The following is a 12,407-nucleotide window of genomic DNA, read 5'->3' as shown; positions in this document are numbered from 1 at the left end:
TCTGTGCTGCCTTCAGACTCAAGGAAAGCAAAATTACGTGAGTATAAATTTTTACTATAATACTGCCTCCTATATACATAAATATAACTACTGTAATACTGAAATGTCATATTTAAGGGCTATCATTCAAATCAAATGACCCATAGCTATGACGGTTACTCTACCAAGCATATCCCCCATCATTTGTCTTTAGCAGTAAGCTGTTCAGTCTATTACATTTCATCATCTATGATAGTGTTTCCCAACCAGGGAGCCACCAGCTGCTGCAAAACTACAACTCCCAGCATGCCCGGACAGCCTTTGGCTGTCCGGGCATGCTGGGGGTTGTAGTTTTGCAACAGCTGGAGGCACCCTGGTTGGGAAACACTGATCTAGGAGAATGGCCAAGTATCGAGGATATTGGAAAACTGGGCAGGTGCAGAATGACAGTGACCTGACACTTCTAATTGTATATTCCTGTGTTATCATTTCACATAAGGGGTATTTCCTAGCGCCCCCATGAGACTAAGGATGCATTCACACTATGGTTTTTACATACAGCAGCCGGATCCAGCTGGATAATTTAAACACCAGCTGCTGCCATAACCCCCGCCGGACCCCGCACCCCATTCATTTCAATGCGCCAGACAAAGCAAGATAGGGGCTCAGGTCGGCTCATTTTTGAACCGTATCAATTTTTGTTGCCAGACGGGAACCACAGCAGACCGCGGTTTTCAGTACGACAACAAAAACTGTTACAGTTCAAAAATGAGCCGACCGGAGTCACTATCTGACCCCGTCCAGTTCACTGACATGAAAGGGGTACGGCACAGGTCCGGCAGAGATATGGCAGCAGCTGGTGTTTAAATTCTCCCACTGGATCCGGCTGCCGTATCCCTAAAACCTAATGGGAACTACTATAATCCAACAAACCCAGGAATCAGTGGTCATCATTGTTATAGGGTCCAGTCAGGGTCATCTATAGGGGGACAGAGACACTAGTATGGGGGGGGGTCTACACTGCCCTGCCGGGCCACCTCCCAGGGGGGCTCATCACTGAATGATGATGGGGGGTGGGAGGGGGAAAAGGAAAAAAGGAGAGAGGTGCGGTATTCCTCCTCTCCCTCATTGGCGGTCTCAGTGTCAGAGGCAAGTGAATGTTTTCACTTTATTTCAGGTTGTAGTGAAGTGCTTTTTTACTTCTACTGAAATGAGGTAGGTAGATTTTTCTGTGGTGCAGGTGTTCGGGATTTTAGGCCTTTTATGGGGGGGGGGGGGGGGGTGAGTTTGCGGTCGGTTACACCACCATACATCTGTACTACAGCGCAGTATAACTGTCAGTGTTACCGAGGTCGGGCCTCATAGGCAACAGCGCCTGGTAGACCTGGAGGCCATGACTGGGGAGCAAGACAGTTTAACCCTATAGATGCTACAATCAGTACTGACTGCGGCATACATAGGGTTACACTGCCAAGACAGTCGGGAAAGTAATCCCGCCCAGGACATAAAAGTACATCACGGGGTGGTGAGGGGGTTGTGTCATCTATCCCCTGTATCTCAATAACAGGGACCCCAGTGTCCCCAGGTAGGTAGGGAGGAGGTACATTCACTATGGGAGCTGCAGAAACAGCCGAGCACAGACTGAGGTGTCCAGTGATCGGACACCACATGATCAGCAAGGATCGGGGATAACACAACCTTTCTAAAAGGGTCTCAGCAGGTGATGCCCTGACCGTCCTGGAATTCTTCATCACTGGAATAAGTCCCTTCTCTGTGAGGTGTTTGGGTCTCCAGTAGCAGCTCCTCATGGATTATGCCTGTTGGGTCTTCTCCATGAGGAGCAGTGAATATCACAACCATATACCACACTCTTCTCCTACCATGTGAACTATAGTGATGACATCGCTGGATCGGTGACTACGTTCTAAAAGAAAACTTTTATTATCAATTGGTAACAAGTTTGGAGATGCAGTATATGATATAAATGTATAAACCTCAGATATCCTATGTACAGGGTTAATATATAGATGTGTTATCTGCATCATTTATTGCTCTGAATTGGCTTCTCCCCTGTGTGAGTTATTTTATGTTTAACAAGATGTGATTGCTGAGTAAAACATTTCCCACATTCTGCACATGAAAATGGCTTCTCCCCTGTGTGAGTTCTTTGATGTTTAACAAGACCTGATTTGTCAGTGAAACATTTCCCACACTCTGAGCATGAAAATGGCTTCTCTCCTGTGTGAGTTTTCTGATGTTTAAGAAGATTAGATTTTTCAGTAAAACATTTCCCACATTCTGAACATGAAAATGGCTTCTCTCCTGTGTGAGTTCTTTGATGTCGAGTAACATCTCCTTTGCAAGTAAAACATTTCCCACATTCTGAACATGAAAATGGCTTCTCTCCTGTGTGAGTTCTTTGATGTTTAACAATATTTGATTTCTTAGTAAAGCAGTTCCCACATTGTGAACATGAAAATGGCTTCTCCCCTGTGTGAGTTCTTTGATGTTGAACAAGACCTGATTTTTCAGTAAAACATTTCCCACATTCTGAACATGAAAATGGCTTCTCCCCTGTGTGAGTTCTTTGATGTTGAACAAGATTTGATTTCCTAGTAAAGCAGTTGCCACATTGTGAACATGAAAATGGCTTCTCCCCTGTGTGAGTTCTTTGATGTTGAACAAGAACTGATTTCTGAATAAAACATTTACCACATTTTGAACATAAAAATGGTTTCTCTCCAGTGTGAATTTTCTGATGTTCAACAAGACTTGATATCTTAATTAAACATTTTCCACATTCTGAGCATGAATATGGTTTCTTTCCTGTATGAGCTCGTTGATGTCCATCATTCCTTCTATTACTTTTATTTTGCTGAACATCCTGTGATGACTGAGAAGACAGGACCTGTATATAAGGATGAGATGACAGATCTTGGCTGTGAAGGGCTGAGGGTGTATCTGGGATAATGGAATGTTCTTCATATGTATCTTGTGTGATATCATCATCTGCTTTATAATCTGAAGATATAAGATTCTCCTCTGATCTCCTGGTACAAGAATCTGCCAAGAATAAAACAGATTTTATCAGTATTAACCCTTAACATCCCAGGATATTTAAGCTTTTGTGTTTTTCTTTTTTTTTTCCTCCTCTCCTCCCAGCCTAAACTTTTTTCTTTTCCCATCTACACTGGGTTTAAGAGCTTGTTTTTGTGGGACCGATCTTACACTGTATTGCACCACCAATGATTCTCAGTAAGGCTGTATAAATGCTGATGTCAGCTTTGACTGTAGCATCTAAGTGGTTAATATCCAGCATCAGAGATTGACACAGATTATATAATTGAGTATTAACCTTATTTACATTTTTCCATCTAGAGTCACATGAGAGTTTGTTTTTTGTGGGACCAATTTTACTGTGAAATAGAAAACAAATTGTGGGATAAAATTAAATTGAAATAAAATGCAATTTTGCACATTTGGGATTTTTTCATCACCTACCATACAACGTGATGTCACAACTGACGTTATACTTATCCATCAGGTCAGTATCATCATCCAACTTGTAGAGTTTTCCTTATGTTTTAATAAAAAAAATGCTTTAACCCCTTAAGGACTTAAGGTTTTTTTTAACTTTTGTTTCTTCCTCCTCACCTTCTAAAAATCAGAACGCTTTCAGTTTTCTACCTACAGACCCATATGAGGTTGTTGCTGTTTTTTGCGCTACCAATTTTACTTTGTAATGACATCAATCATTTCACCACAAAATCTACGGTGAAACAAAAAAAAATTATTATTTATTTGTGAGGCAAAAACTGAAAAACCCCACTATTATGTAACATTTGGGGGCTTCCGTTTCTACGCAGCACTTTTCGGTAACAATGACACCTTCTCTTTATTCTGTACGTCCATACGGTATAAGGACACCCAACTTATAGAGGTTTCATTTTGTTTTACTTCTTTTAACCCCTTAAGTATCAAGCCCATTATGACCATAAGGACGGAAGCATTTTTTTGCACATCTGACCACTGTCACTTTAAGCATTAATAACTCTGGGATGCTTTTACTTGATTCCGAGATTGTTTTTTCGTGACATATTCTAATTTATATTAGTGGTAAATTTTTGTCGATACTTGCATCATTTCTTGGTGAAAAATTTGAAAATTTTGCATATTTCTAACTTTGAAGCTCTCTGCTTATAAGGAAATAGACATTCCAAATAAATTATATATTGATTCACAAATACAATATGTCTACTTTTTATATCTGCATCATAAAGTGGACAGGTTTTTACTTTTGGAAGACATCAGAGGCTTCAAAGTTCAGCAGCAATTTTCCAACTTTTCACAAAATTTTCTAAATTGAAATATTTCAGGAACCAGTTCAGGTTTGAAGTGGATTTGAGGGGCCTTCATATTAGAAATACCCCATAAATGACCCCTTTATAGAAACTGCACCCCCAAAGTATTGAAAATGACATTCAGAAAGTTTGTTAACCCTTTAGGAATAGCAGCAAAGTAAAGGAGAAAATTCAAAATCTTCATTTTTTACACTCACATGTTCTTGTAGACCCAGTTTTCGAATTTTTTCAAGGGGTAAAAGGAGAAAATGCCCCCCAAAATGTGTAACCCAATTTCTCTTGAGTAGGAAAAACCTCATATGTGAACATAACGTGCTCTGTGGTTGCACTAGAGGGCTCATAAGTGAAGGAGCAACAATGGGATTTTGGAGAGTGAATTTTGCTGAAATGTTTTTTTGAGGATCATGTCACAATTAGGAAGCCCCTATGATGCCAGAACAGCAAAAAAAAAACACATGGCACACTATTTTGGAAACTACACCCCTCGAGGCACGTACAAGGGGTACAGTGAGTCTTAACACCACACTTTCCGTTAAAGTCGCATGTGTAAATAGAATTTTTTTTTTCACTAAAATGCAGTTTTTTCCCCCAAATTTACCATTTTTACAAGAGGTGATAGGAGAAAATGCCCCCCCCCCCAAAAAAAAAAAAATTTGTAACCCCATCTCTTCTGAGTATGGAAATACCCCATGTGTGGACGTCAAGTGCACTGCGGGAGCACTAAAATGCTCAGAAGAGAAGGAGCACCATTTGGCTTTTTTAAAGCAATTTTTTCTGAAATGGTTTTTGGGGTGGTATGTCGCATTTAGGAAGCCCTATGGTGCCATAACAGCAAAAAAAAAAAACACATGGAATACCATTTTGGAAACTACACCCCTCAAGGCACTTAACAAGGGATACAGCAAGTGTTAGACGACTTTTCGTTGAAGTTGGATGTGTAAATAAAAAAAAATAATATTTTACTAAAATGCTGTTTTTTTCCCAAATTTACAATTTTTACAAGAGGTAATAGGAGAAAATGCCCCTCCAAATTTGTAACCCCATTTCTTCTGAGTATGGAAATACCCCATGTGTGGATGTAAAGTGCTCTGCGGGTGAACTACAATGCTCAGAAGAGAAGGAGCGCCATTGGGCTTTTGGAGAGAGAATTTGTTTGGAATGGAAGTAGGGGGCCATTTGTGTTTACAAAGCCCCCCACATGTGACCCCATTTTGGAAACTACACCCATCACTGAATGTAATAAGGGGTGCAGTGAGAATTTACACCCCACTGGCATTTGACAGACTTTTGGAACAGTGTTCCAAAAATCTGTCAGACACCTGTGGGGTGTAAATGCTCACTGTACCCCTTGTTACATTCCTTAAAGGGTGTAGTTTCCAAAATAGGGTCACGTGGGGGGGGGGGGCATTGTTATGGCACCATGGCGGCTTTGTAAACACATGTGGCCTTCAATTCCAGCCAAAATCCCAATGGTGCTCCTTCTCTTCTGAGCATTGTAGTTTGCCTGCAGAGCACTTTATATCCACATATGGGGCATTTCCTTACCCCTTGAGAAAATGAAAAATTTGGGACAACACCAGCACTTTAGTGAAAAAAATTCATTTCACGTCCAACTTTAACGAAAATTCTTCAAACACCTGTGGGTTGTTAAAGGGGTATTCCAGGCAAAACCTTTTTTTTTATATATATCAACTCGCTCCGGAAAGTTAAACAGTTTTGTAAATTACTTCTATTAAAAAAAAATCTTAATCCTTCCAATAGTTATTAGCTTCTGAAGTTTTCTGTCTAACTGCTCAATGATGATGTCACGTCCCGGGAGCTGTGCATGATGGGAGAATATCCCCATAGGAACTGCACAGCTCCCGGGACGTGAGTCATCAAAGAGCAGTTAGACAGAAAACAACAACTCAACTTCAGAAGCTAATAACTATTGGAAGGATTAAGATTTTTAAATAGAAGTAATTTACAAATCCGTAACTTTCCGGAGCCAGTTGATATATAAAAATAAGTTTTGGCCTGGAATACCCCTTTAAGCCTCACTATACCCCTTGTTACGTTCCTTTAGTGGTGTCGTTTCCAAAATGGGGTCAAATTTGTTGTTGTTTTTTTGCGTTTATGTCAGAACTGCTGTAAAATCAGCCACCCCTGTGCAAATCACCTCAAATGTACATGGTGCTCTCACTCCTGAGCCTTGTTGTGCGCCCGCAGAGAATTTTACGCCCACATATGGGGTATTTCCATACTCAGGAGAAATTGCATTACATATTTTGGGGTCTTTTTTTCCTTTTACCTTTTGTGAAAATGAAAAGTATGGGGCAACACCAGCAAGTTAGTGTAAAAATTAAATTTTTTACAATAACATGCTGGAATAGACTCCAACTTTACCTTTTCATAAGGGATAACTTTCACCCCCCCACAGGAACCAATCACAGTGATCGCTGACCAGGACCATTCACAGATGGTCCTGGGGGGGATTGCAGAAGTTCTCTCCCGCCGGTATCAGCGGGACTTTTGCCTGTTAACCCTTGCGATGCCGCGCATCGCCAGGTTAACTGAATGACTTTTATAAACAGTTGGATGCGCGAACTAGCTGCATAACCTGACGTTTATGTAAGTCTTTCTGCGGGAAGGGGTTAAAAAAAATTGTCTTCTTCAGACCCCTATAACTTTATTATTTTTCCATATACAGGGGTGTGTGAGGGTCATTTTTTACACTGTGATCTGAAGTTTTTATCAGTACCATTTTTTTTAATGGGACTTTTTGATCACTTTTTATACATTTTTTTAGGGTATATAAAGTGACCAAATCTACGCAGTTCTGGACTTTGGTATTTTGACCGTGCGGTTTAAATAACGTAAAATTTTTATAGTTCGGACTTTTACACATGTGACAAAACCACATATGTTTATTTTTTGTATTTTTTTTTTTTATGGGAAAAGGGGGTGATTCAAACTTTTATCAGGGAAGGGGTTAAATCATAGGGGACTATTACATACAATCCTTGATTACATACACTGAACAATACTGCAGCATAGCATTGATCAGTGTTATCAGTACTCCATTACTCCAGCCTGACATGGCGGATTGGAGCCTTGGAGAACCGATCGGACAGCGAGGAGGCAGTTAAGGGCCCTCCCACCATCCTCTCAGCTGATCGGGACATCGCGATTTCCCTGTGATGATCCCGATCAGCTCCACTAAGCTCCCTGCAGTGTATATTTAACCCTCCCAGTACTTATCTCTGCTGACACTTCTGTCCGGGTCAGGAACTGTCTAGAGTAGGAACAAATCCCCATAGCAAACCTCTCCTGCTCTGGACAGTTCCTGACATGGACAGAGGTGTCAGCAGAGAGCACTGTGGTCAGACAGAAAGAACTACACAACTTCCTCTGAATCATACAACAGCTGATAAGATTTTTAAATTAAAATAATTTAGAGATCTGTATAACTTTCTGGCATCAGTTGATTTTAACTTTTTTTTCCCCCTTCGGAGTACCCCTTTAAGCCACAGAACATCAATGGTTTTCTCATCCTGCCTACATTTCCCATGATTCTTCTGACTTTGCAGAGAGAGAGGTGGAGTCTGATCACTGCAGTTCACCTAATGAGACCAACCTGATCACCTGACTAGACTCTACCGACCAGAAGCCTAAACTGCTAAGACTTGTTCTTATTTTCAAGCTTCATATCCTGTACAGTCACTTTGCTGACATGGCTTTAGCTGAACTGTCCTTCCCATAGGGTCTATGACTGATCGTCCGGCATCGAGGTCTCTTCCTCCCAGTCTCTACTGAGCAGCAATGTTTCCATCCAGGGGTGTAATGATCACGGCTGCAGGGGGGGCTCCTCTGGGGGTCCGGGGTATATGTCTCAGCTCCTCGGGGGAGCACCGCTTCAACTGTCTCCGCTTCTTTGTCTCTCTGCCCCATGATTTCCGCACCACTTGTATCCCGCAGACAGTGTTCTGGAGCAGCTAGTAATGTCTGCCAGGTACAGGCCACATGATCAGATCATAAAGCAGCCAACACCAGGTGACATCTGCCGGAGGACACAGCCGCTCTGGGGGAATGATGGGGAGAGGTATTTATTCTTCCACTGGAACAAAGTGGGTATATACACAGTGTGGGGTGAAGAGAAGATGCAGAACAGTCTGGGGGGCACAGTAATAGTGTGGGGGCATAAAAGGAGAAGAATCTATAGTAAGGGCACACAGAAGGGCCTAAGATTTGCCTTGGAGCCCCAAAAAACTCTAGTTACACCATTACATCCCCCAAGAATAACTGCAGCCAGTGACCAAGAAGAATGTGTGACTGTTCTCTGCATTTAGTGGTTACTACTCACCTGGGCGGTTACCTGAAGGAATGTCCTCCTTATACTGCTCATCACCGCTCACATCTGTCACTTCTTCTTCTTTTATGTCTGTAGCATTAATATAGATCAGATCTTTCCCTGTAGAAATGTCCTCCTTATACTGCTCATCACTGCTCACATCTGTTTCTTCTTCCTTTATGTCTGTTACGTTAATATAGATCAGATCTTTCCCTGTAAGAATGTCCTTCTTATACTTCTCATCACTGCTCACATCTGTCTCTTCTTCTTCATTTATGTCTGTAGCATTAAAATAGATCAGATCTTTCTCTGTACGAATGTCCTCCTTATACTGCTCATCACCGCTCACATCTGTCTCTGGAGCATTAATATTGTTTGGATCTTCTCCCTGATTCATAAGATGTGAAAGAAATATAGTAAAAGTCATCAGACAGTAGGAGAAGTCACGTGGGATGTAATAGATGAGCAGGAGATGAGGAGTCATGGAGGGTGAGGGGACTGACCACAAGAGCTTCACAGCCCTTCTACAGATCATAGGGAATATCTCCATCTACCTGATCATCCTGTGGAAGAAGAGGACAGGGACACCTCTCTGGTGCTGTTCTCTTACTGGATCTGACTGTAGGGAACACATACAGAGACTGAATTCATTCTTTACATACAAATAATGAGAGGACGTGTGTATATAGTCATGTCTATTACCTGGTGATGTGAGGGGCTGCTGATCCTCCATCATGACCTGATCCTTGTACTGATCCTTGTGTCCTTCTACATACTCCCACTCCTCCATGGAGAAATAGACCGCCACGTCCTGACACCTTATAGGAACCTGACACATAATGATACAGTCATCACCCCGACCCCTCCAGTGGTGTTACTGTATAATGTCCCAGCATTCCCAGCAGTGTCACCTCTCCAGTCATCACCAGACCCCTCCATTACTGTATAATGTCCCAGCATTCCCAGCAGTGTCACCTCTCCAGTCATCACCAGACCCCTCCATTACTGTATAATGTCCCAGCAGTGTCACCTCTCCAGTCATCACCAGACCCTCCATTACTGTATAATGTCCCAGCAGTGTCACCTCTCCAGTCACCACCAGACCCCTCCATTACTGTATAATGTCCCAGCATTCCCAGCAGTGTCACCTCTCCAGTCATCACCAGACCCTTCCATTACTGTATAATGTCCCAGCATTCCCAGCAGTGTCACCTCTCCAGTCATCACCAGACCCCTCCATTACTGTATAATGTCCCAGCAGTGTCACCTCTCCAGTCATCACCAGACCCCTCCATTACTGTATAATGTCCCAGCAGTGTCACCTCTCCAGTCATCACCAGACCCCTCCATTACTGTATAATGTCCCAGCAGTGTCACCTCTCCAGTCATCACCAGACCCCTCCATTACTGTATAATGTCCCAGCAGTGTCACCTCTCCAGTCATCACCAGACCCCTCCATTACTGTATAATGTCCCAGCATTTCCAGCAGTGTCACCTCTCCAGTCATCACCAGACCCCTCCATTACTGTATAATGTCCCAGCAGTGTCACCTCTCCAGTCATCACCAGACCCCTCCATTACTGTATAATGTCCCAGCCGGGTCACCTCTCCAGTCATCACCAGACCCCTCCATTACTGTATAATGTCCCAGCAGTGTCACCTCTCCAGTCATCACCAGACCCCTCCATTACTGTATAATGTCCCAGCATTCCCAGCAGTGTCACCTCTCCAGTCATCACCAGACACCTCCATTACTGTATAATGTCCCAGCAGTGTCACCTCTCCAGTCATCACCGGACCCCTCCATTACTGTTTAATGTCCCAGCAGTGTCACCTCTCCAGTCATCACCAGACCCCTCCATTACTGTATAATGTCCCAGCAGTGTCACCTCTCCAGTCATCACCAGACCCCTCCATTACTGTATAATGTCCCAGCAGTGTCACCTCTCCAGTCATCACCAGACCCCTCCATTACTGTATAATGTCCCAGCAGTGTCACCTCTCCAGTCATCACCAGACCCCTCCATTACTGTATAATGTCCCAGCAGTGTCATCTCTCCAGTCATCACCAGACCCCTCCCTTACTGTATAATGTCCCAGCAGTGTCACCTCTCCAGTCATCACCAGACCCCTCCATTACTGTATAATGTCCCAGCAGTGTCACCTCTCCAGTCATCACCAGACCCCTCCATTACTGTATAATGTCCCAGCAGTGTCACCTCTCCAGTCATCACCAGACCCCTCCATTACTGTATAATGTCCCAGCAGTGTCACCTCTCCAGTCATCACCAGACCCCTCCATTACTGTATAATGTCCCAGCAGTGTCACCTCTCCAGTCATCACCAGACCCCTCCATTACTGTATAATGTCCCAGCAGTGTCACCTCTCCAGTCATCACCAGACCCCTCCATTACTATATAATGTCCCAGCAGTGTCACCTCTCCAGTCATCACCAGACCCCTCCATTACTGTATAATGTCCCAGCAGTGTCACCTCTCCAGTCATCACCAGACCCCTCCATTACTGTATAATGTCCCAGCATTCCCAGCAGTGTCACCTCTCCAGTCATCACCAGATCCCTCCATTACTGTATAATGTCCCAGCAGTGTCACCTCTCCAGTCATCACCAGACCCCTCCATTACTGTATAATGTCCCAGCCGGGTCACCTCTCCAGTCATCACCAGACCCCTCCATTACTGTATAATGTCCCAGCAGTGTCACCTCTCCAGTCATCACCAGACCCCTCCATTACTGTATAATGTCCCAGCATTCCCAGCAGTGTCACCTCTCCAGTCATCACCAGACCCCTCCATTACTGTATAATGTCCCAGCAGTGTCACCTCTCCAGTCATCACCAGACCCCTCCATTACTGTATAATGTCCCAGCCGGGTCACCTCTCCAGTCATCACCAGACCCCTCCATTACTGTATAATGTCCCAGCAGTGTCACCTCTCCAGTCATCACCAGACCCCTCCATTACTGTATAATGTCCCAGCATTCCCAGCAGTGTCACCTCTCCAGTCATCACCAGACCCCTCCATTACTGTATAATGTCCCAGCAGTGTCACCTCTCCAGTCATCACCAGACTCCTCCATTACTGTATAATGTTCCAGCAGTGTCACCTCTCCAGTCATCACCAGACCCCTCCATTACTGTATAATGTCCCAGCAGTGTCACCTCTCCAGTCATCACCAGACCCCTCCATTACTGTATAATGTCCCAGCAGTGTCACCTCTCCAGTCATCACCAGACCCCTCCATTACTGTATAATGTCCCAGCAGTGTCACCTCTCCAGTCATCACCAGACCCCTCCATTACTGTATAATGTCCCAGCAGTGTCACCTCTCCAGTCATCACCAGACCCCTCCATTACTGTATAATGTCCCAGCAGTGTCACCTCTCCAGTCATCACCAGACCCCTCCATTACTGTATAATGTCCCAGCAGTGTCACCTCTCCAGTCATCACCAGACCCCTCCATTACTGTATAATGTCCCAGCAGTGTCACCTCTCCAGTCATCACCAGACCCCTCCATTACTGTATAATGTCCCAGCAGTGTCACCTCTCTAGTCATCACCAGACCCCTCCATTATTGTATAATGTCCCAGCAGTGTCACCTCTCCAGTCATCACCAGACCCCTCCATTACTGTATAATGTCCCAGCAGTGTCACCTCTCCAGTCATCACCAGACCCCTCCATTACTGTATAATGTCCCAGCAGTGTCACCTCTC

General features: G+C 43.8%; 1 protein-coding gene across 1 annotated transcript in view; it reads right to left on the bottom strand.

Annotated features, from left to right (window-relative positions):
• The window catches only part of LOC130298315 (oocyte zinc finger protein XlCOF6-like), a 72,610-nt gene that overhangs the window by 53,618 nt on the left and 6,585 nt on the right, over positions 1-12,407 (bottom strand). The window contains exons 3-6 of the mRNA XM_056551248.1: positions 9,373-9,499; positions 9,225-9,289; positions 8,683-9,058; positions 2,068-3,042 (exon numbers count right to left, since the gene is read on the bottom strand). Of these exons, the coding sequence (XP_056407223.1) occupies positions 2,068-3,042; positions 8,683-9,058; positions 9,225-9,289; positions 9,373-9,499 (1,543 nt within the window). The remainder of the gene's footprint in view (positions 1-2,067; positions 3,043-8,682; positions 9,059-9,224; positions 9,290-9,372; positions 9,500-12,407) is intronic.

This window comes from Hyla sarda (assembly GCF_029499605.1).
Source record: "Hyla sarda isolate aHylSar1 chromosome 1 unlocalized genomic scaffold, aHylSar1.hap1 SUPER_1_unloc_9, whole genome shotgun sequence".
Classification (NCBI taxonomy): Eukaryota; Metazoa; Chordata; class Amphibia; order Anura; family Hylidae; genus Hyla; species Hyla sarda.
This window is presented reverse-complemented; position numbering and strand designations above follow the sequence as displayed.